This window comes from Festucalex cinctus, chromosome 5 (assembly GCF_051991245.1).
Source record: "Festucalex cinctus isolate MCC-2025b chromosome 5, RoL_Fcin_1.0, whole genome shotgun sequence".
Lineage (NCBI taxonomy): Eukaryota > Metazoa > Chordata > Actinopteri > Syngnathiformes > Syngnathidae > Festucalex > Festucalex cinctus.
The window spans coordinates 10,000,621-10,020,119 of NC_135415.1; the positions used below are offsets into that span (position 1 = coordinate 10,000,621).

The following is a 19,499-nucleotide window of genomic DNA, read 5'->3' on the forward strand; positions in this document are numbered from 1 at the left end:
TCACTAATTCACACATGTAAGCTTCTGTGAGTGAGTGAGTGAGTGAGTGGAAAAAAAAAATCCGCCCGGCCCCGTTTGCGAACCCCCCCCCCGGGAAAATGAAGTGGCCGTTGGTGCCTTTAGGAGAGCCAACGGGCTGCTGTTTCACATTTTGCCTTTTTTTTTCTTCTTCTTTTCTCCCTTCCCCCATCCCAAAGAGAGCGAGCAGCCCATTAATCCGTTTCCAATGTTGTCAAATGTCAAGTGAGGCGATCCACATGTACCTACAAAAGTGAGACATTAAGGTAAGCAACTTGTAAAATTTGGAGGTGGCGCATCAGCAAACAGCCACTGGCTGGTGGTACATCCCTTCTATGGCCATCCATACAAAATATTAAAACAAGAAACGTCATTGCGCTTGTCAGAATAGAGCAAAAAAATAAATAAATTGTTCATGCCAACACCAGAGATTTTTTTTTTTTTGTTTAGCTTTCAAAATGCAATTCAAACATGCTTCAAGTTAAAATCGAGTATTAGCAAAAGGCACTCACAACCCTCACTCAGTAAAGTGCTTGAAACAAGTTCCTTGCTGCAGGTTTTTCAAAGCATCTTTGGATTTCCAAAAAAGGCAGCAATCAAAAAGAGGCAGTTGCACGAAATAGAATAAACAAGTATCAATCCAAATGATGGAACAAAAACACAACAAATGATGGAAGTGCAGGTGATGACAGGGAGAAACTACAAAATGAGTCACTTATCACTTATTTGCTTTCCATGTTTTATTTGACTGGGTTCAAAACCAACTCAGTTTGTGCAATATTTGTACAGAACAAACCAGATTTTCATAACAGTGACCCAAGTTACCGGCTCGCTTCAATTCTCCAAAGAGTGTATGATACTGTAATGGTAGCCCAAGTTTTCAATATGGACAACTTTGTCAAATGGAGGTCACGTGTAAAGAAGACCTGTCAGCAATCCAAATCCATATTCTTTCAGCTAGCAAAAACATCAATTAGGAGCTAACGCTCAGTCCAAATTAAGTCTTGAGTGCCCCAAAAGAGGCAAATCGATAATAACTGCTGGATTTTCAAGGGAAACGATTCGAGTCCGACAAATCGGTCTCGACTCGACTCACGCTTACATGAGCGTGCAGACTCTGGAGCGTCCGTGCAGCTCGTCCAGGCGGCTCTTGTCGGGGACCACCACGGCGCTATTGCCGTAGTTGCTGTACCAGGCCGACTGGCTGCGGCTCAGGTAGGTGGATGGAGCCGCTTGTTGCTGCTGCTGGTGCTGCTGCTGCTGCTGCTGGCGCCACACCAGCCACGACGTGTCCTCGTAGCGCAGGCGCACGAACGACTCAGACAGGGCTTTGGCGGCCAGCGGGGCGCGGGCGCTGGCGGCGGCCGGGGTCGGGGCCGCCTCTAGCGCGGGGCCACTGGAGGACGACATGCGGACACCGGAAACCGCCACATACCGAGAAAGTTGACCAAAACATTAACAAGCAACGTCCACAATGTTGGGACACGTGATGCTTCCCCCGCTGGGAGAGGCCTCCGCAGCGTCCGTTACCATGGCGACGTGCCCTAACTGAGGTCCGACTTGGGTCCTGAGAAGAAGACAAAAGTCCATATGAGTCCAGGCAGGCCTGTTACTCGCCTGTGCGCCTTCCGATGACGTCACGTTACAGCAGCAACATAGATTTTTTGTTTTTTCTCGTTAGCCTATATTATTTGTCTCCAACTAAAATTGAGAATTGCATTCTCACGACTGTTTCAAAATTAACGTTTCGGAACGAAAACAAAAAGGGGGCGCGGCCTATAACGTCACTTCCGCTGCTGGCCCGACCTTTCGTTTCCTGTATATAAAGTGCAATGTTTAGTTTAGTTGTTTTTTTTCAAGCCAAGAAACTTGACTTGACTTGCTTTATTTAACAAATTGAAACCAAACGCCAAAACATGGCAAACATTTTACACAAAAAACTTACAAGTTTCCACTTCGATCCTGTCGCGTGACGTCATCCGCATGCGCGGTACCCCCCGCTAACTGCCAATGCTTACGCTACTGCCGCTGTCCATCGCGGAAAGTCCAAACTTGTCAAGCACACGCTCGTCATATGTGTCGGAATGGAAGCACCGCCACGTAACGTAACGTCGATGACATGCAGATTATACGCGAAGAGTGTCCCGTTTGAGTGTCTGTGTCCGGGTAGGAACAAAGGATGCTGAGCTCAAATGTTTCGCTCCCGAACCCCACTACACTACGCAAGTGTTTGATTTCAGCGGACTGTACACCACTACTCGATTACGTTTTGATTTACTTTTTTTTTTTTTTTCAATTATTGGCGGAGTGCAAGCAACTTTCAGGTCCATAGCTCTTTTACATTTGTTTATCTTTTATTTATTTTTCATCTCTTTATTGCAATTCACAAAACAAACATGGCAACAGTAAAGTTATTCTTTGCGTGTATAAAAACAACATAGGGAGCTTGCCAGAAGGAACATCAATACAAATATGATTTAACATCACAAAAGTGAAAGGATCGATCAATAATATAATTATAAAAGCGTGAAAAAGGAGGTGAAAATAAAACACAAGGGAGGAAAAGACATTTTGATCTTATATATATATATATATATATATATATATATATATATATATATATATATATATATATATATATATATATATATATATATATATATATATATATATATATATATATAGCACGTCCGCCTCCCAGTTCTGAGGACTCCGGTTCGAGTCTTTTTTTTTTAAATAATTCCCTTCCTGGGTGGAGTTTGCATGTTCTCCCCGTGCCCGCGTGGGTCTTCTCTGGGTACTCCGGTCTCCTCCCACATTCCAAAGACATGCATGGCAGGTTAATTGTGCGCGCCGAATTGTCCCTAGGTGTGCTTGTGAGTGTGGATGGTTGTTCGTCTCTGTGTGCCCTGCGATTGGCTGGCAACCAGTCCAGGGTGTCCCCCGCCTACTGCCCAGAGCCAGCTGAGATAGGCGCCAGCACCCCCCGCGACCCTTGTGAGGAATAAGCGGTCAAGAAAATGGATGGATATATATATATATATATATATATATATATATATATATATATATATATATATATATATATATATATATATATATATATATATATATATATATATATATATATATATATATATATATATATATATATATATATATATATATACACATATACACATATACACATATATATTATAGTGCTTTGGTACCTTTTTATGGAAACCAAAACTGCCAAAATTCAAAATAAATAAATAACTAAATAAATAAATGACTAAAAGTGAAAATAAAAATGAATATAAAAATTTAATTCGAAAATTATATACAAAAAATAAATATAAATGGAAATAAATCACTTTTAGTCATTTATTTATTTATTCATTTAGTCATTTATCTATTTATTTAGTCATTTATTTATCTATTTATTTAGTCAATATTTATCCATTTATTTAGTCATTTATTTATTTATTTATTTTGTCATTTATTTATTTATTTATTTTGAATTTTGGCAGTTTTGGTCTTACATACCGTTTACTAATTTCCAGTGACGTCTCTGCATTTGGAGCCCCACCAGATGGTGTTGTGGAGCACTATGCAGGCTCACAATTGGTCTTCTTGCTAAGAATTTCTAAAAAAAAAAAAAAAAAAGTATTTTATAAAGGATAATAATATTCAAATAAATACCAATTATGTTTGTAAGACAATTTGGTTGTGAACATAATGCTGTAACTTTCGTTATCAAGAGTTTCTCCAGGAGCTTGTTGATGAGCTGTCATTGGAAACACCTGTGTTGGGAATTGGGAGACGTGGAAACAGGCTGGATAGTGCGCAGGTTGAAAGAAAGAAAGAAAGAAAGAAAGAAAGAAAGAAAGAAAGAAAGAAAGAAAGAAAGAAAGAAAGAAACAGGACGGCCACGCGCGCATGCGTATAGCGGCTGACCTGGAATCGCAAGCGTCGCCGCGCAGTTCGTGTGCTCGCTGATGATGTCATACCCGGGCTACGCCCACCGAGCGCTTCGGCGCGCTGGCTCACGTCGGGTCACGTGACGCGTCAAAGCGGCCTCCGAAGCGAGCAGCGCCGGCAGACGGAGGTCGGAGGGGCGGGAAGGCTCGTTACCATGGCAACCGCAGCCGGCCACATCCGTCCCGCTACCGCCGTCATGGTAACAAGAGCTCGAGTCGAGTCGCGATCCACACGCTGCAGCGCGATGACTCATTTATTTATTTATGACTTGTTGACGTGATTGTCACATCGCATCCTTGCAACTTCGTGACGAGTTCTGAATGTTGGCATGTACGCAAGTTACCTGTCTACATGCCAACATTCAGATTTTGTGCAAAAGAACACGACAATATATGCCATGCATATGAAAATAGGAAAAGTTAACATTGTCGCTATTATTGACACGTCAAAATGGCGGTCGGTGAAAGGAAGCTCGATAGCCGCTCATTGGAAAAAAAAAAAAAAAAAAAAAAAAAGCATATTGGACTCTCCTAATTTGATTTGTGAGGGTTATTTTGATTTCAGGTTGAACTTGACTACGATAACGTGGTCAAATTGACATACAGATTCTGTTTATTGTATACATTGAATCCCAATAAAATACACAACTGTTTATTTTACATTCAATACCAGTCAAATAAGTTGTTTTGCAAAGTTTTTTTTAAGAGTTCCACTGTATTTTTTTTCTTTTTTTTTTTCTTTTTTTTACAGAATTTCCCCGGTAACCACAGCTGCCAGTTTTTCCTTGTTAAAAACAATGGAATTTTTTTTGACAGTATACCTGTCGTGGATAACATGCCACTTGCACACCTGCGGATTCACCCAGGACTGGACTGGCACAAATAGCGGGCCCTGCGTTGCATTTGGACTTGGGCCCGTCGGCCCAGCCCGATTCCTCACCACCTTTTGGCTAGCACGTAACTCTCATTCTCTCTCATGTTGATCACTTCCGTTTGCTCTCGATATTGTCAATGGATTTTAATGAGCTGCTCTCGCTCGCTCGCTTGGGTTAAAATGGAGGCAAAAAAACAGACAACTAGCAGCATCACGTGAAAGACAGCGGCCCACCGGGCGGCTGCCCTGTACGCCAGATGGCCAGTCCAGCCCTGGCCAGTCACCAAATGATAATTCGGAACATTTTCATACTTCCTCCATGCAAATGCTAATGTAGAAATGCAAATCTTGATACGGTGAAAAGGCATCTAAATGAGCATGTGGAATATTTGGAGTGAACACAAGAAAGCTATCCTCATTTTTCATTTTGTTAATTTATTTAAGGCACAAATCAACATCAACAAAAATCTCAATTTTTCCAAACAATACTCAAGTAAACATATAGCCTGAAAAGGAGTCAGACAAAGAAAAATTTCTTAAGTCCCACCCCCAATCTGAAAACAAACTTTTTTTCCTGCAAAGCTTACATTAAGCAACAGTGCCTTTCATAAACACAGAAAAACTAAAAAAAAACAAAAAAAAACTAAAACTTAATGCACTTATTTAGCCCATTGTAGCAATAAAAAGTTACTATTTTGTCGGTAATTAATTTGATACTTTCCTTATTTTTCACGTACCATTAGTACCTTGCAAAACACATGTTTGTTTGTTTGTTTTTTCCAATCACTCACACAGGCTTACTTCATGTAAGCCACACATGGGTCTCCCAGGCGGAGAATCGAATCCACGCCAACTGGCACCAAAGGCAAGTGACGGTCCCACTCCTCCACCTGGAGCCCCTTGCAAAACACATTTTGCAACTTGCTGTCAACTGAAAATGACGCCACAATGTGCTCAGGTAACCAATCACAGCTTCACCTGTTTTCTAGTTTTGGTCATGTGACATTCACAAGCTGAGCTGTGATTGGTTACCTGAGCACATTGTGACGTCATTTTCAGTCGACAGCAAGTTGCAAAATGTGTTTTTAAAGGCACTAATTGTACATGAAAAATAATGAAAATATCATATTTATTGTAGACAAAATATTAACATTTGACTGCCAAAAATGGCTAAATAAATAAAGTCTCCCTTTAACTAAAATGACATCAAAAGCTCATACCAGCAATGCTCATGAAAACAATACCAGCTTATATGACAAACCAGAAACAATGTATTTTATATAAAAAAACATATTTTTTATATATTATTATATATATTTTTATTTTACATTATTTTATTGTTTATATATATGTATTTTTTATTTTATTTATTATTATTATTTATTTGTATTTATTTATTTTTACCGTATTTTATATTAAAAGAAATAGAGAGACACAAGTATACCAACAATGGTGATATATATGCAATTATTAAAAAAAAAAAAAAAAAAGCATCAAGCATACACTATCAAGATGGAATATTGATGTAAGTTGATGCACTTTCCAAATACTGAAACCAAATAATTATGTTTATACAACAATTTGAGTGTGTGAATATTTTGACATTTCATTTTCAAAGGACTGATGCTAACGTTGCTCGAAGATGACCACAATAATAATAATAATAATAATAATAATAATAATAATAATAATAATAATAATAATAATAATAATAATAATGAAGGGACAAAAATGACAATTCCCTGCAATGGTTTTCGCTTTTATGCAGTACACGAGGACGACGACGATGATGATGATGATGATGATGATGATGCCCTTTGAAGTGTCTCGAATATCGCGAGCTGCGTTTTCGCTCCATTTGAGAAGCAGCATTGAGCGAGCGCGCGCGCACGCGCCAATCGCTTGTTGAAAGGCCAACGAGAAGCGCGCTCGCTGCTGCCGCGGCCGCGCGCATCCCGCCCGTCGTCCACGTCTCAGGGGCGCGCGCACGCGAGCATCGACAAGGACAGTCGACGCGAGCATCCTCTTCTTCATCATCATCATCATCATCGTCGTCGTCTTGAGGTCATCTGGACCGCAAGAGGGAAAGGTGCGCGTGCGCTGATTGACGCGTTACGCGTTACGCGTGCGTGCGTGCGCGCGGGGATCAACAGGACGGTGCGCGCGCACGGGCAAAAGAAGGCTGGAGCGAGCAAGCGACTCGACATCCGACCAAAGCCGTGCGAACGTTCGAACGTGTTTGTTGGTTGGCCGACGGACACCCGCCAAGGAGACCGGAAGCAGCTGTGCTAATTGATTCGACTTTTATTGTGGAAACACCCAAAAAAAAAAAAAAGTAAGTGCTCTTATTTTGGAACTTCTGAAACGACTTCCTTTGCTGCCTCGTGACGTCATCATTCCCGTTGCTGCGAATGAGCTAACTGCTAACTTGTATTGTTGCTGTGTGTACATTTGTGTAAGTGTGGATTTGTTTTTGGATATGAAGCACACATTAGTTTTTTGTGTGTTATGTGTGTGCTAAGTTGTTTGTGTGCCACTGGTTAAAATGTTCAGTGTGTTTCCAATATGTTGTAATGCTTTGTCTTGTGTGCTGTTGCGTAAAGTGTGTTGTTGTCTACGTGTAACGTGTTTGTATAACTTGGCTTGTTCACTGCTCTGTGTTGTGTTTGTTGCGTATTGTAGGGTATTACTGAAAAGTGCAAATTGTGTGTTGTGTTCATATCGTGTTTAGTTCTTTTATGATTAAATGTGTAGTTGTGTGTTCACTTTTTGTCAGACAAAAATTTCCGTGCTGTTCAGCACCGCCACCTGGCGGTCGGGAGGGACGAAATACAACTCCATTTTCTTTTTCGGTCATTCTGGACCATTTTACTATTTTAATCTAATAAACCCGACAAACATTTATTTCAAAAATTTCTTGAAAAATAATTGCTTTGCAAAATGTTCAGACAACAATATTTTATATTTTTAATATTTTATACAATATATGCTGTTTATAAATCATCTGTCACGAAAACTTAACGTTCTTAAACAAAAGACGAGTTCAACTTGTTGGCCAGTAAGGTTTGTTTTGTTAGGGTACTGCAAAAAAATTGTGTTTGTGTGTGGGAGTTGTATCGATGACGACTCTTGTGTCTCCGCCCCCTTCTCGCCAGTGGAGGTGCGTGCGTCGCTGCTGCTGCTGGCGTTGCATTGCGGTGCGGTGGCGCTGTGCGGCTGCGAGCCGCGCGTGGTCAACGTGGGCGCGGTGCTGAGCCAGAAGCGCTACGAGCAGGTGTTCCGCGACGCGGTAGCGCACGCCAACGCCGCCTACGGCCGCGAGCGCTTCAAGATGAACGCCATCGCCGTCACGCACAAGGCCAACGCCATCCAGATGGCGCTGTCTGTCTGCGAGGACCTCATCTCCAACCAGGTCAGACACCGCCCCCCGCCGCGTGACCTTTCACCTCAACGCAAATCGGCTGTGTGCCGGCAAATTTTGCTGTGTGGATGTATGGCGTAATTAGCAATTGATGCCACAGGGCGGCCATTTTGAGTTGCCAACTCTTCCCTGACAATGATTGTTTGTTTTTGACGCAACTAGCAATTAGTGCCAGAGGGCTGCCATCTTGCGCTGCCAACTCTTCCTTGACGATTGTGTGTTTTTGGCGCAACTAGCATTTGGTGCCAGAGGGCGGCCATCTTGCTTTGCCAATTCTTCCTTGATGATTGTTTGTTTGTTTTTGGCGCAACTAGCAATTGGTGCCAGATGGCGGCCATTTTGCGTTGCCAAGTCTTACTTGACGATTGTTTGTTTTTGGCGCAACTAGCAGTTGGTGCCAGAAGGCGGCCATTTTGCGTTGCCAACTCTTCCCTGACAATGATTGTTTGTTTTTGGCGCAACCCGGACTTGCCGATTTTCCAGATTCACGCGGGAACATCGCCAAATTTCAACGCAATCTCCCTCCCTCGTGGTTCAGGAGCAATGCTACTAATGAAAACTAGCCAAAGAACTCCAGCATTGAAAAAGCAATTGTGTTAACAATTAAAAAAAAAAAAAAGGAGAAGAAATGACAAAATAATTCATGCTGCATTGGGGGATGGTGGCAAGTCAGTTTTTCCCACTTCCGACCTGAAAGCATTCGATGGGGAAAGTAAACAACCAAAATGGTGGATATTGGTAAATTGTTTTTGATTTTGGTTCTTAAAGGGATACTTGACTTGACTCATTGAACCATTTTCAGCAGTGAAAAATTCATATTTTGTCCAGAATGAATTTGATTACTTCATGTACAATGAATACCGTTCAAAAGTCATTTTCCTACTTGCTGTCGACTGATGATGACATCACATGTACTAACGACCAATCATGGCTCAGTTTGCTAACCAAACTCAGAAAACAGGTGAGCCATGATTAATTGATATTGATATTATGCATGTTATGTCAATTAAAGTAGCTGTATCGTCAAATTGCTTAATCACAATCAATTTTCAACCTTCAAGTATTTTTGTGTCGTTTCATTTTTGAAACAACGGGTAAAATTAGGGCAGTTTGTTGATAAATAGGAAATATGTTATCAATGGGTTTTTTTCCCCCCCAGAAACATTACAACCAGAACAATTTTTTTTTTTTACTTTCTTGAAGAAAGTGCACAAAGTGATCATAACTACAAATACTAAATCTAAATACTAAAAATTCCACCTTGATTGCACATCTTTTGTGGATTTATTTTTCAAGTTAAATAAACAAGATGTTGAAGATGATCATGCGGCATGTGGTCATCAGAACACCTCAGACAAGAGCCCAACTAAAATGAAATGACTAAATCGATATTATAGTGCCAGTATCGATCTGATATCGATACTGACTTGGTATCGATAATATCGATATTTGTATCGACCCGCCCACCACTACCGAGTACACACATAACCAAAACAAAATGGAAGCCCGAAAACTTTGTCCTTCGCAACTCGAGCTTATACTTGATCTGGATTTCATCTGTTTACTATACAGTACTTACTTTTTTTATTTTTTATTTTTTTTAATGAAGCATTTTCTGGATTTGATTTATTCTTTTTCAAATATGATTGGATATCTGTATGAATCATATCGTAAAGTCCAAAATTAACACTAACCCTGGTTAGCCTAACCAATAACCAGAAACCAGTAACCAGTGGTAGAGTTGTAATGTGGAAGCTAGTGTTCATTCCATCAAAGAAAAATAAACAAAAATAATTTTGTCTGTGCAAATTTTTCACTGGACTAAAAGTAGACTCGACTAAAACCCTCATTAATAAATAATAAGTGTGACTAAATCAGTATGCATCGCTTGTCGACGAATGAAGACGAGATGAAAATGACATGATTTTGTCAAATCTTGTCACGTCTGTGACACTGTCATGTGACACAAACACATGGGACAAGCAGGAAGTGGATTCATGGTGAAAGGTTAAAAAAAAAAAAGTAAGTAAATTATAGTTATATCTCAACATGAATCCAACGGCTATAACGTTCCAACAATTAAATGTTAATTTGACCGCTAGCTAATGCTTGCTAACTTATTAGCTGGTAGCATGGAGCCATAATAGTAGCCAGTCATTTATTGTGTCAAAAGTTGTTTTTCATCAAAATGATGAGAGAAAATTTGATGTCAAATATTTTAGATCCGAAAAGTTCAACATCATCTGCTGACAGAAAAAAATCTACAGGGGTTAAAATGGTTGTCCTGACTACAACTAGACTAAAACGTTGTCAGTTTTTGTTGACTAAAACTAGACCAATAAAATGACATTTTCTTGGGCTAAAATAAAGACTAAAATGTTACATTTATAGTCAAGCAAAAATGGTCTCAATAAAAACAAGATGAGGTTGACTGACTAGGGATGTAACAATAAGCGTGATATTGTGATATCAAAAGTGCCACAATATCGTCGTTGTCATGTTCACGATATTTAAATGCCGCACATCTGTGAAAGATAGTCAGTTTGACTACCACGTGTGCAAGTCTACCACCCTCTGGTGGCTAGTTTTTTTAGTGTAATTTAATTTTCATTAGAGATATTTTGGTCATTCTATGTTTCAAATCTGCACTAATTGTCAGATGAAGGGGAACGGAATATGCCTGTGAAGCGAGTCAATATGTGGAGGAACTCAATGTTGTTTGTGCATTTAACAACATAACATAATAATAACATAATAATAATAATAACATAACATTGATGTTATGTACAAAAGCACAATATTGAGTATGAGGTCATTTTTTTTACATAGTGACCTTTTTTAAATATCGCCAACCTCCCCACAATATCGTGATAATATCGTATTGTGACATTTGAATATTGTTGCATCCCTATGACTGACTATGACAGGGGCGACCAAACGTTTTCATTCACAGAAAATCAAAAGGACGCAAGGGCCACATAATGTTATGAAGAGAAATTGTGTTTAGTCCTAAAAATTGTACAAATAATTTACATGTGCTTTTGCATATTTAGAAAAATGCTACAGTATATAAACCAATTTATTTGTAATATGGCAGCCAGTAGGGTTATTATAGTTTTCAAATGTTTAATTTTAGTTAGTTTTTATTAGTTTTCAGGGTGGTTCTGTTAGTTTTTATTAGTTTAGTTCTTTAAAAAATGCTTAGTTTTAGTTTAGTTTGTTAGTTTCAGTATTAGTATTTTTTTAAAATGGGTATTACTTGTGCGCGATATTTAAAAAAAAAAAAAAAACAGCATGGGAGCGACGTCATCTTTTGGTGCTTTTCTCTTGGCTGCTGCGAGACAACGTCACTTCTGTGTGACATACTTTCAAACGTCATTATTCCGGTTTATATCAAAATAAATCTACTAAAAATCACATTTAAAATCATCCTCAAAGGCTCATGTATTAAATTAATTAGCAAAGACTAAAACAAAGGACATGTTTGCTATAATTATAGTTAGTTTTAGTTACTTTTATCAATATAAAATGTAGTTTTAGTTAGTTTTTGGTTTTTAAAAAGCATTATTGTTTTTATTTTACTTCGGTAACAATTTTAGTTTGAGTTTTTTCATTAGTTTTACTTAACTAAAATAACCTTTATTGGCACCTGTTTTTCAGTACCCTCCCTTCTTACTTTGACCATCTCCAAACATTTTTGTTTTGTTTGTTTTATTTGAACTGAGTCAAATGCCATTTTTAACATATGCCGCAGGCCACTGAAAAATGGACGGTGGGCCGCAAATGGCCCCCGGGCCGTAGTTTGGATATACTTGGACTATGATAACAACTAAAAAGCATGATTGAAAATGGACTAAAATTTTGACAAACGTGACAAATAAAAAATATGTTTTCTCGGACTACAATAAAATGCTGGATTTATAGTCGACTAATAAATGCACCAAATGAAAACGTGTGACTGAAATTGGACAAAATTTTAAAATGGCCGACAAAATGAACACGAGTCCAAATGACACTAATCCTGGTTAGCCTAACCAATAAACAGTAACTAATGGAAGGAGAGTAAAACTGGATGTTGTCTTTCCTTCGTCACGCCGGAATTTCTCGTCAATCATCATCAGCGAGCAAACGAGGCCAACATGGCGGCCAGATTAGCAACATGGCGCCGTGGTCCGCGCGTGGGGATTACGCACGCGTGCACATTTCCAGAGAGCCAGCTTCCCTTGTCTGACTGCACGATGTGTCCCATGCATTGGTTCAGGTGTACGCCATCTTGGTGAGCCACCCGCCGCAGTCCAACGAGCACCTGACGCCCACGCCCGTCTCCTACACGGCCGGCTTCTACCGCATCCCCGTGGTGGGCCTCACCACGCGCATGTCCATCTACTCCGACAAGGTGAGGTGAGTACTCGACCACGACGCCTGTCCGCTAACCGTCCGTCCGTCCGCAGAGCATCCACCTGTCCTTCCTGCGCACGGTTCCGCCGTACTCGCACCAGGCCAGCGTTTGGTTCGACCTGATGCGGGAGTTCCGCTGGAACCACATCATCCTCATCGTCAGCGACGACCACGAAGGACGCGCCGCACACAAACGACTCGAGACGCTCCTCGAGGAGAAGGAGACCAAGGTGACCCACACACGCACAAATATACACACACAGATAGGGCTGATCCATTATGGAAAAAATAATCAATTATTTTGGCAAAATCACAGTTATTCAAACATTGATTTATTTTTTGGTACAAAACAGCAAATTGTTTGACTCACTGAACAATTATCAGCAGTGAAAAGTTCATATTTTGTCCAGAATGAATTTCATAACTTCATTATTTTTCATCTCCAATGAATACCTTGAAAAAGTCATTTTTCGACTTGCTGTCGACTGATGATGACGTCACATGTGCTGTGTTTTCTGGCTTTGATCAGCAAACTGAGCCATGATTGGTTGTTAGCTACTTCCTCAGCACAGGTGATGTCGTCGAAAAATGACTTTTTAAAGGTACTAATTGTAGGTGAAAAATAATGAAGTTAGCACATTAATTATTAAAAAAAATCTGAACTTTTTACTGCTGAAAATGTCTCAATGAATCAAGTATCCCTTGAAGCATTTAAAAATATTAAGACCTATTTAAAAAAAAAAAAAACATAACACAATAATTATAATTAATTAAGTTATTTTTGGACCTAACAGAATTTATAATAAGATTTATTTATGTTGTCAAAAAGTTGAAGTTGGAGCGCAGCTTGTACACTATTATTATTATTTTTTTTTGGTACAAAACAATTTTTTTTTTACACATTTAAAAATATTAAGACCAATAAATTATTATTTTTTTTAAATATAGAAACACGATAATTATGTAAGTTCCTTTTGGACCAAACAGAATTTATAATAATATATATCTGATCATATTTATTTATTTATTTATTTATTTATTTATGCATTAACAAATTATTTATTTATTTATGTTGTCAAACACTTGAAGTTGGAGCGCAGCATGTGCACGATGCAGTAAGACGATCATTTATTTTTGCATATTTAATAATATTAAGACCAAAAAAAAAAAAAGAAACACGATAATTATGTAAGTTCCTTTCGGACCAAACACAATTTATAATAATATATATTTCTAATAATATTTATTTATGTATTTATTTATGTATTAATTAATTAATTCATTCATTCATTCATTCATTCACTTTTTTTTTTTTTTTTGGTACAAAACAAGAAAATGTTTACACATTTAAAAATATTAAGACCAACCCAAAAAAAAAAAAAAAAAAAAAAAAAAAAAATTAAAACAGGATAATTAAGTAAGTTCCTTTTGGACCAAACAGAATTTATAGTAATATATATTTATTATAATAATAATAATTATTATTATTTATTTATTAATTAATTTATTTATTATATATTTTACAAAACAAGAAAATATTTAATATTTTTTATATATATACATACATCTATAATAAGACAAATACAATTCTTTGAAACACTATTATTATGCAAGTTCTATTTTGGATTAAATAAAATGTATTAAATTGGTTATTTTAAAATTTAACGAAGGTTCAAATGTATCAATTTAAACAACTCAAAAATTAGTAGGCTATTTATCTTTCTTTTTTTTTTTTTTTAATGATGACGCTGTTTTTGCAATTGTGGAGTGTAATAATTGAAATTGCAATTGAATTTGGATGAATTGCACAGCCCTACATACACATAGACACCAACATGAAGCCAACGTGGATCCGTAAACGTACGCACGCTTGTCTTTTGTGAGGACGTTACCATGGCGATAGCAGATCCTGCTTCTCCCGCTCAAACGTGAACGCGTGTCAGTGTGAGTCTGCCGCGGTGACGCGCTCGCCAGACGTCCTGCTCATCTTCCTGCTGCTTCTTCTTCTTCTTCATCATGGGGGGGGTCATGTGACTAGAAGCCAGTCGGTAGGCTGCTAGCTTGCTAGCTAGCTAGCTACGTGCTAACAAGAAGTGCTGATTGAACACAGTCTTTTGTGCTCACGTGTTAGCATCACATGGCAATTAGCCAATGGCGGGCTCGCGTGCTGCTCAGGGCAAAGTCAAAATAAACAAGTGAGATCGTGTCTTTGCACAAGTGTGCAACCCCCCCACCCCCCGCCTCCCCTTGCGACCAGGAGTGTGGCTACAGTCCCATATGAGCTCATATCAACGGACGCTATCGTTATCACGTTGACAAGATTCGTTCACAAGAGCATTGTAAGAGGGTGTGCACACTTGTGCAAGCTCATTTGAAAGGGTTCATCTTGGTCTCAACAGGGGTGTGTAGACTTCTTCAGTGAAGAAAATCATCAACGAGACTGAAAATCCGAATCACATCATTGCTAACGCGGAATATGAAAATTGGCTGCCACAAAAGAGTGTCACCAGTCTGTCAGTTAGCAAGCTAACATGCTAACACATCATGCTAACACAGTAGCGTTTCAAGTCTTTTGTTGTCGTCAACTTCATGACATTTGTGAACCCGCTCAAGTTAAGCTAATGCTAACGGGGACACGCCGTGGATAGTGAAGAATCACTAAATTGGCCACACCCCTCTTGATCCTACTGCGACGCCCAAACTCGTTGGACCAAAGCAACAAGGAATTTTTTTTTTCTCATTTCTCCAAATGACTTTAGCCAAATGAGCAAGTTGTGATGTCTTTTCATGCATTTCCCCCACCAACATGGCCGCCACATACTTTCCCACAGCGTATGGCATCGCCAACATGCGAGCTGAGCATCATCGCTAACAATGATTTTGCCTTCCTGCAAGTGTGCGTGTGTTGGGGGCCGGGCGTAAACTATCCAACGCTATGCTAGGCTAAATGATTGCGCTAAGCTAAAATAACAGTTTGATTTCGCTGCAAAATGAAAGTTGATGTTGTCTTCAGTGAGTTTGGCTGCTCGAAATAGCTGCCGAGTTTAAATTTATCTCCAGTAGTCAGCTCATTTGCATATCAAATAAACAAGATCAAGCCATCGACACGACAAGAAAACACACACAACTCACGCTGATGATGACATCACACCCGCGTGTGCGTCCAATCACGGCGGCAGATTTCATGTGTCAGGTGTGTGTGTGTGTGTGTGTGTGTGTGTTGTATGGGGGCATGTGCGCGTGTGTGACGTTCTCTCTGTTGTCGCACGGCCATCAGACTAAAATCAGGAACTATGAAAACGTGGAGCAACACGGCTTTGACTTCCGGAGAACGCCTAAGGTAGAAGATTGTGGAAGGTAGAAAAAACGCTTGCATGGTCCAAACGCTGCACGCCGCCCGCCCAAACCGACCAATCTCGTCGACCGGCCGAAGCCCCGCCCACCCGATCCAGAGATAAGCCCTTATCCTGGAGGCAGCCATCTTTCTTTTGGTTTGTCATGACTTTGGGAATGCAGGACAGACACGCCCCCCTACCCTCCCCTTCTCCCCCCACCACCCCCACGTGAGGGATGCATGCGGGGTCTGATGGACGCCGCCCACCCGGCGGGCGGGACCTCCCACTCCTCTTTCGAGTCTTTGGTTTCATTTGCGCTCGCTAACATATGCTAACATGCACGTCCCCGATTGGTTGGTTGGTTGGTTGGAGTCTTGCATGTCCACCAGCTTTCACTTCCCGCTCCCCATTGGATGACCCCGCCCCCTCACCCCACCCCACCCCCGCACAACTGATGATTATGATTGGTAGAAAAATCCGGGGCGAGTGGGAGCATGGTCAAAAGTGGGCGTGGCTAACGCAGCACGTGCTATGATGTGTTGTGACGTCTCCGTTTGTGGACTTCAGGCCGAGAAGGTTCTGCTGTTTGGTCCCGACACCAACCTGACCGCCTTGCTCATGGACGCCAAGGACCTGGAGGCCCGGGTCATCATCCTCTCCGCCAGGTCAGTCGGCTGAGCGCTAACTCGCTAATGGCTTGTTAGCCTGCTTGTCACATTGATGACTGTTTGTTACAGGGGAGGTAGCTGCTTGCTAGCTGCTTGCTAGTCTCAATATCGTTGTTGAGTTCAAGCGCATCACGTAACTAAGTCTTTGTTGGAAGAGTCAAAGACTCGCACAATTTCATCCGTTTGAACTGTTTGACTGCCAAAAACGTTGAATGACGCATGTTAAAATTAGTGGTGTTCCGATACCGATACTGGTATCGGCAGAGGTGCCGATACTGCATTAAAACAGTGGTATTGGTATTGGTGAGTACTCACAAGTAACATGCCGATACCATTAATTCCAACGCTAATATCGGATTTTGGATGTAGCATCTTGTGTCTTGCTGGTGCACGACATTCACTGTTATGTGAAATGCTCACTGCTTGCCGATCTAAGATATCCTGTTGGCCCTTGAATGCTCTGAACCAATAGCAGGACAGCTTTTTCATGTTGAGGGAAAAAAAATCTTAAGTATCGGTATGGTATCGGTATCGGCCGATACTGCAAAGCTGGGTATCGGTATCGGGGATCGAAAAAACAGTATTGGAACACTAGTTAAAATCCTAATGAATGCCACCATAAACGTTAATTGACGTTCACTATTTATTTATTTTTTTAATCAATGGGCAGTGCAACGTCTTGCGGAGCGCTGCCTGGTCAATGGGTTGAGGAATCAAAAACAGCCACTAACTATGGCCAGCAGATGGCAGCATTGTATCTCTTTTCAATGGGCTGAAGGTGCATGAAATTACAATGAAACATGACAGAATCTGATGACATTTTTTTCTCTGTTTTCCTGGATTTAGACTGATTTTGCAAGGCCCACAGAATATTGTATCCTATTGCTATCAAAACATGGAACCGACCAAAAAAAAGATTAGAGTCTCTTTTTCAACAGGAAAAAAAAGTATATTTCTATCTGTTTCCATTTTGCAGCAATTAGCATTAGAATATAGCAAAGTTTCATCAGTATTCACAATTCTGTTTAAAAAAGTGCAAAAAAAGAGCTTTTTGCAACATAGCTCAGGTTGATCTCTTATACACTGCTGCCACCTGCTGGCCGTTTGTGTAATAACTTCCATTTCTTGAAGCATTCTCTTCAGCTCAGAGGGTACATCACAGCCTTCTATAGGCTCTAGCATGGGGAAAAAAAGAACATAAAAACGTATAAATACGTCTTTGGGAGCATGGCAATATTTAAAATAGAACGTATTTATACGTTTTTGGGAGCAAATGAGTTAAAAGTATCGATTCATGGCTTTATGAATCGACATTGGGCTATGAGAAGGATTATCGATTCAATATCAATATTTTAGACCCAGCCCAAAGTCTCGGCTAGAAAATGTCCCAGGATGCATTTGTGCCGCTCTCGCCGAAACACATCAGAGTTGAGAAGAACGTTTAGAGGAGTTTTCTGAGTTGTTTGCAAGAGTTCAGCAGGCCGTACTCTGCCTGCTTCATGTTGACTTGGTCGCTAAGGCGAAGTCTCAGGACTGGCATTCAGTCCACATTTAACCGAGCTCGCACGCAGGCAGCTAGCTAGCTATCGACTGGCCAATTGCCAGATAGCAACATGCTAAGCTAACACGAATCCCATTTGTTGTGTGTTTGTTGTGCGTCTGTGTGTGCTTTGTCGCTTGCGGACGGGGACCCGGCTGGCTGGCGGCAGCGAGGACGAAGCGGCGGGCGTGTACAAGGCGGCCCGTCATCTCAACATGACCGGTTCCGGTTACGTCTGGATCGTCGGCGAGAGAGAAATGAGCGGCAAAGCTTTGAGTGACGCTCCGGACGGTACGGAAAACGCGGCGCTGCTGCTGCTGCTCCTTCTTCTTCTTCTTCTTCTTCTGCCTGTCTCTGTCTCCGTTCTGCTTCCGTTCAACTTGTTCTCTTCCAACCATTAGCATCCGGCTACATTATCAAGGGGATGCTGAAGAGCTGCTCTGTTAACATTTTGTCACCAGATCAGCATCTAGTGGCAAAAGATCAATCGATTTACACGAGCGGCGCATGATTGCGGTCACCTGAGTATCATCTTCCAGTGCTAAATGAGTTAGCAGATAGCCACATTAATAAGCGGATCAAGGCTAGGCTAGCATGTACCTTGATTAGCAAGTGGAAAACCACCAGGCTAGCATGGAGCTTTAGTACAAGTGGATAGCGGCCTTGCTAGCATTAGCTTCGTTAGCTAGCGGTCACGCACAAAAGGTGTTGTTGAATGTAGCAGGCAGTTGCTATGGTTACCCACAGATGGAAACACGGCAGCTGTGATGCGGGAAGCTAATGGCTAATGAATTAGCTTCTTGTTGTGGTCTCTCCGCTTTGATGTTTTATTTTGCCTGGTTGAGGGTTCAAACATGGCAGTCATGTTTGAACGCGTCAATCATGTTGCGCGTGCGCTTTGGTGTGCCTTTCACTCTTCTTCTAACATCTTTTGTTTTGTCTCATCTTCTTTAGCTTTTTTCCTCCTCACCGCCGCCTATCTGCCTGTTGTCGTGTTATGCCAGCGAGAGCGTTACTGGAATACAGTGACCCCCCACCCCCTTTTGTCAGTGTGTATTTAAAAAAAAAAAAAAAAAAAGCGCCTCTTTTTCGACTGGTGGACTCACTTCACGACATGTAGCAGTTTGGCCTTTTGGGCTACTAGCTTAATGCTAACAAACACAACATGGGAAATGCCATATTAGGGCTAACAAGTAGCATCTACTGTACGTAGATGCTAATTGTTACGGGGGGGGGGTCACTGCAATATTAATGTTTGCTGGTGGGGGTGCTGGGGGCAGACT

General features: G+C 40.7%; 2 protein-coding genes across 6 annotated transcripts in view; one reads left to right on the forward strand and one right to left on the reverse strand.

Annotated features, from left to right (window-relative positions):
• Positions 1–750: 750 nt before the first annotated feature.
• Positions 751–4,109, reverse strand: brd3os (BRD3 opposite strand). 3 transcript variants are annotated; one of them, XM_077521006.1, is made up of 3 exons: positions 3,958–4,109; positions 3,547–3,646; positions 751–1,585 (listed from the first exon to the last, which is right to left on the reverse strand). In XM_077521006.1, the coding sequence occupies exon 3, from the start codon at positions 1,426–1,428 to the stop codon at positions 1,117–1,119; it is 312 nt and encodes a 103-aa protein (XP_077377132.1). In that variant the 5' UTR covers positions 1,429–1,585; positions 3,547–3,646; positions 3,958–4,109; the 3' UTR covers positions 751–1,116. The 3 variants fall into 3 exon arrangements, with proteins under 3 accessions (XP_077377132.1, XP_077377134.1, XP_077377131.1); XM_077521008.1 differs by lacking the exons at positions 3,547–3,646; positions 3,958–4,109 and adding an exon at positions 2,037–2,214; XM_077521005.1 differs by lacking the exons at positions 3,547–3,646; positions 3,958–4,109 and adding an exon at positions 1,964–2,214.
• Positions 4,110–6,670: 2,561 nt separating this feature from the next.
• grin1b (glutamate receptor, ionotropic, N-methyl D-aspartate 1b) overlaps positions 6,671–19,499 on the forward strand; it is a 32,788-nt gene continuing 19,959 nt past the window's right edge. The window contains exons 1-7 of one of the 3 annotated variants that reach the window (XM_077520695.1): positions 6,671–7,189; positions 8,010–8,266; positions 12,537–12,671; positions 12,727–12,903; positions 15,951–16,013; positions 16,576–16,673; positions 18,386–18,507. In XM_077520695.1, coding sequence (XP_077376821.1) covers position 7,189; positions 8,010–8,266; positions 12,537–12,671; positions 12,727–12,903; positions 15,951–16,013; positions 16,576–16,673; positions 18,386–18,507 — 853 coding nt within the window. In that variant the 5' untranslated portion in view covers positions 6,671–7,188. The remainder of the gene's footprint in view (positions 7,190–8,009; positions 8,267–12,536; positions 12,672–12,726; positions 12,904–15,950; positions 16,014–16,575; positions 16,674–18,385; positions 18,508–19,499) is intronic. The other 2 variants (XM_077520696.1, XM_077520697.1) reach the window with 2 other exon arrangements.

Coding starts and splice junctions, on each gene's coding strand:
- brd3os (XM_077521006.1), bottom strand. CDS start 1,428: ATGTCGTCCTCCAGTGGCCCCGCGCTAGAGGCGGCCCCGACCCCGGCC.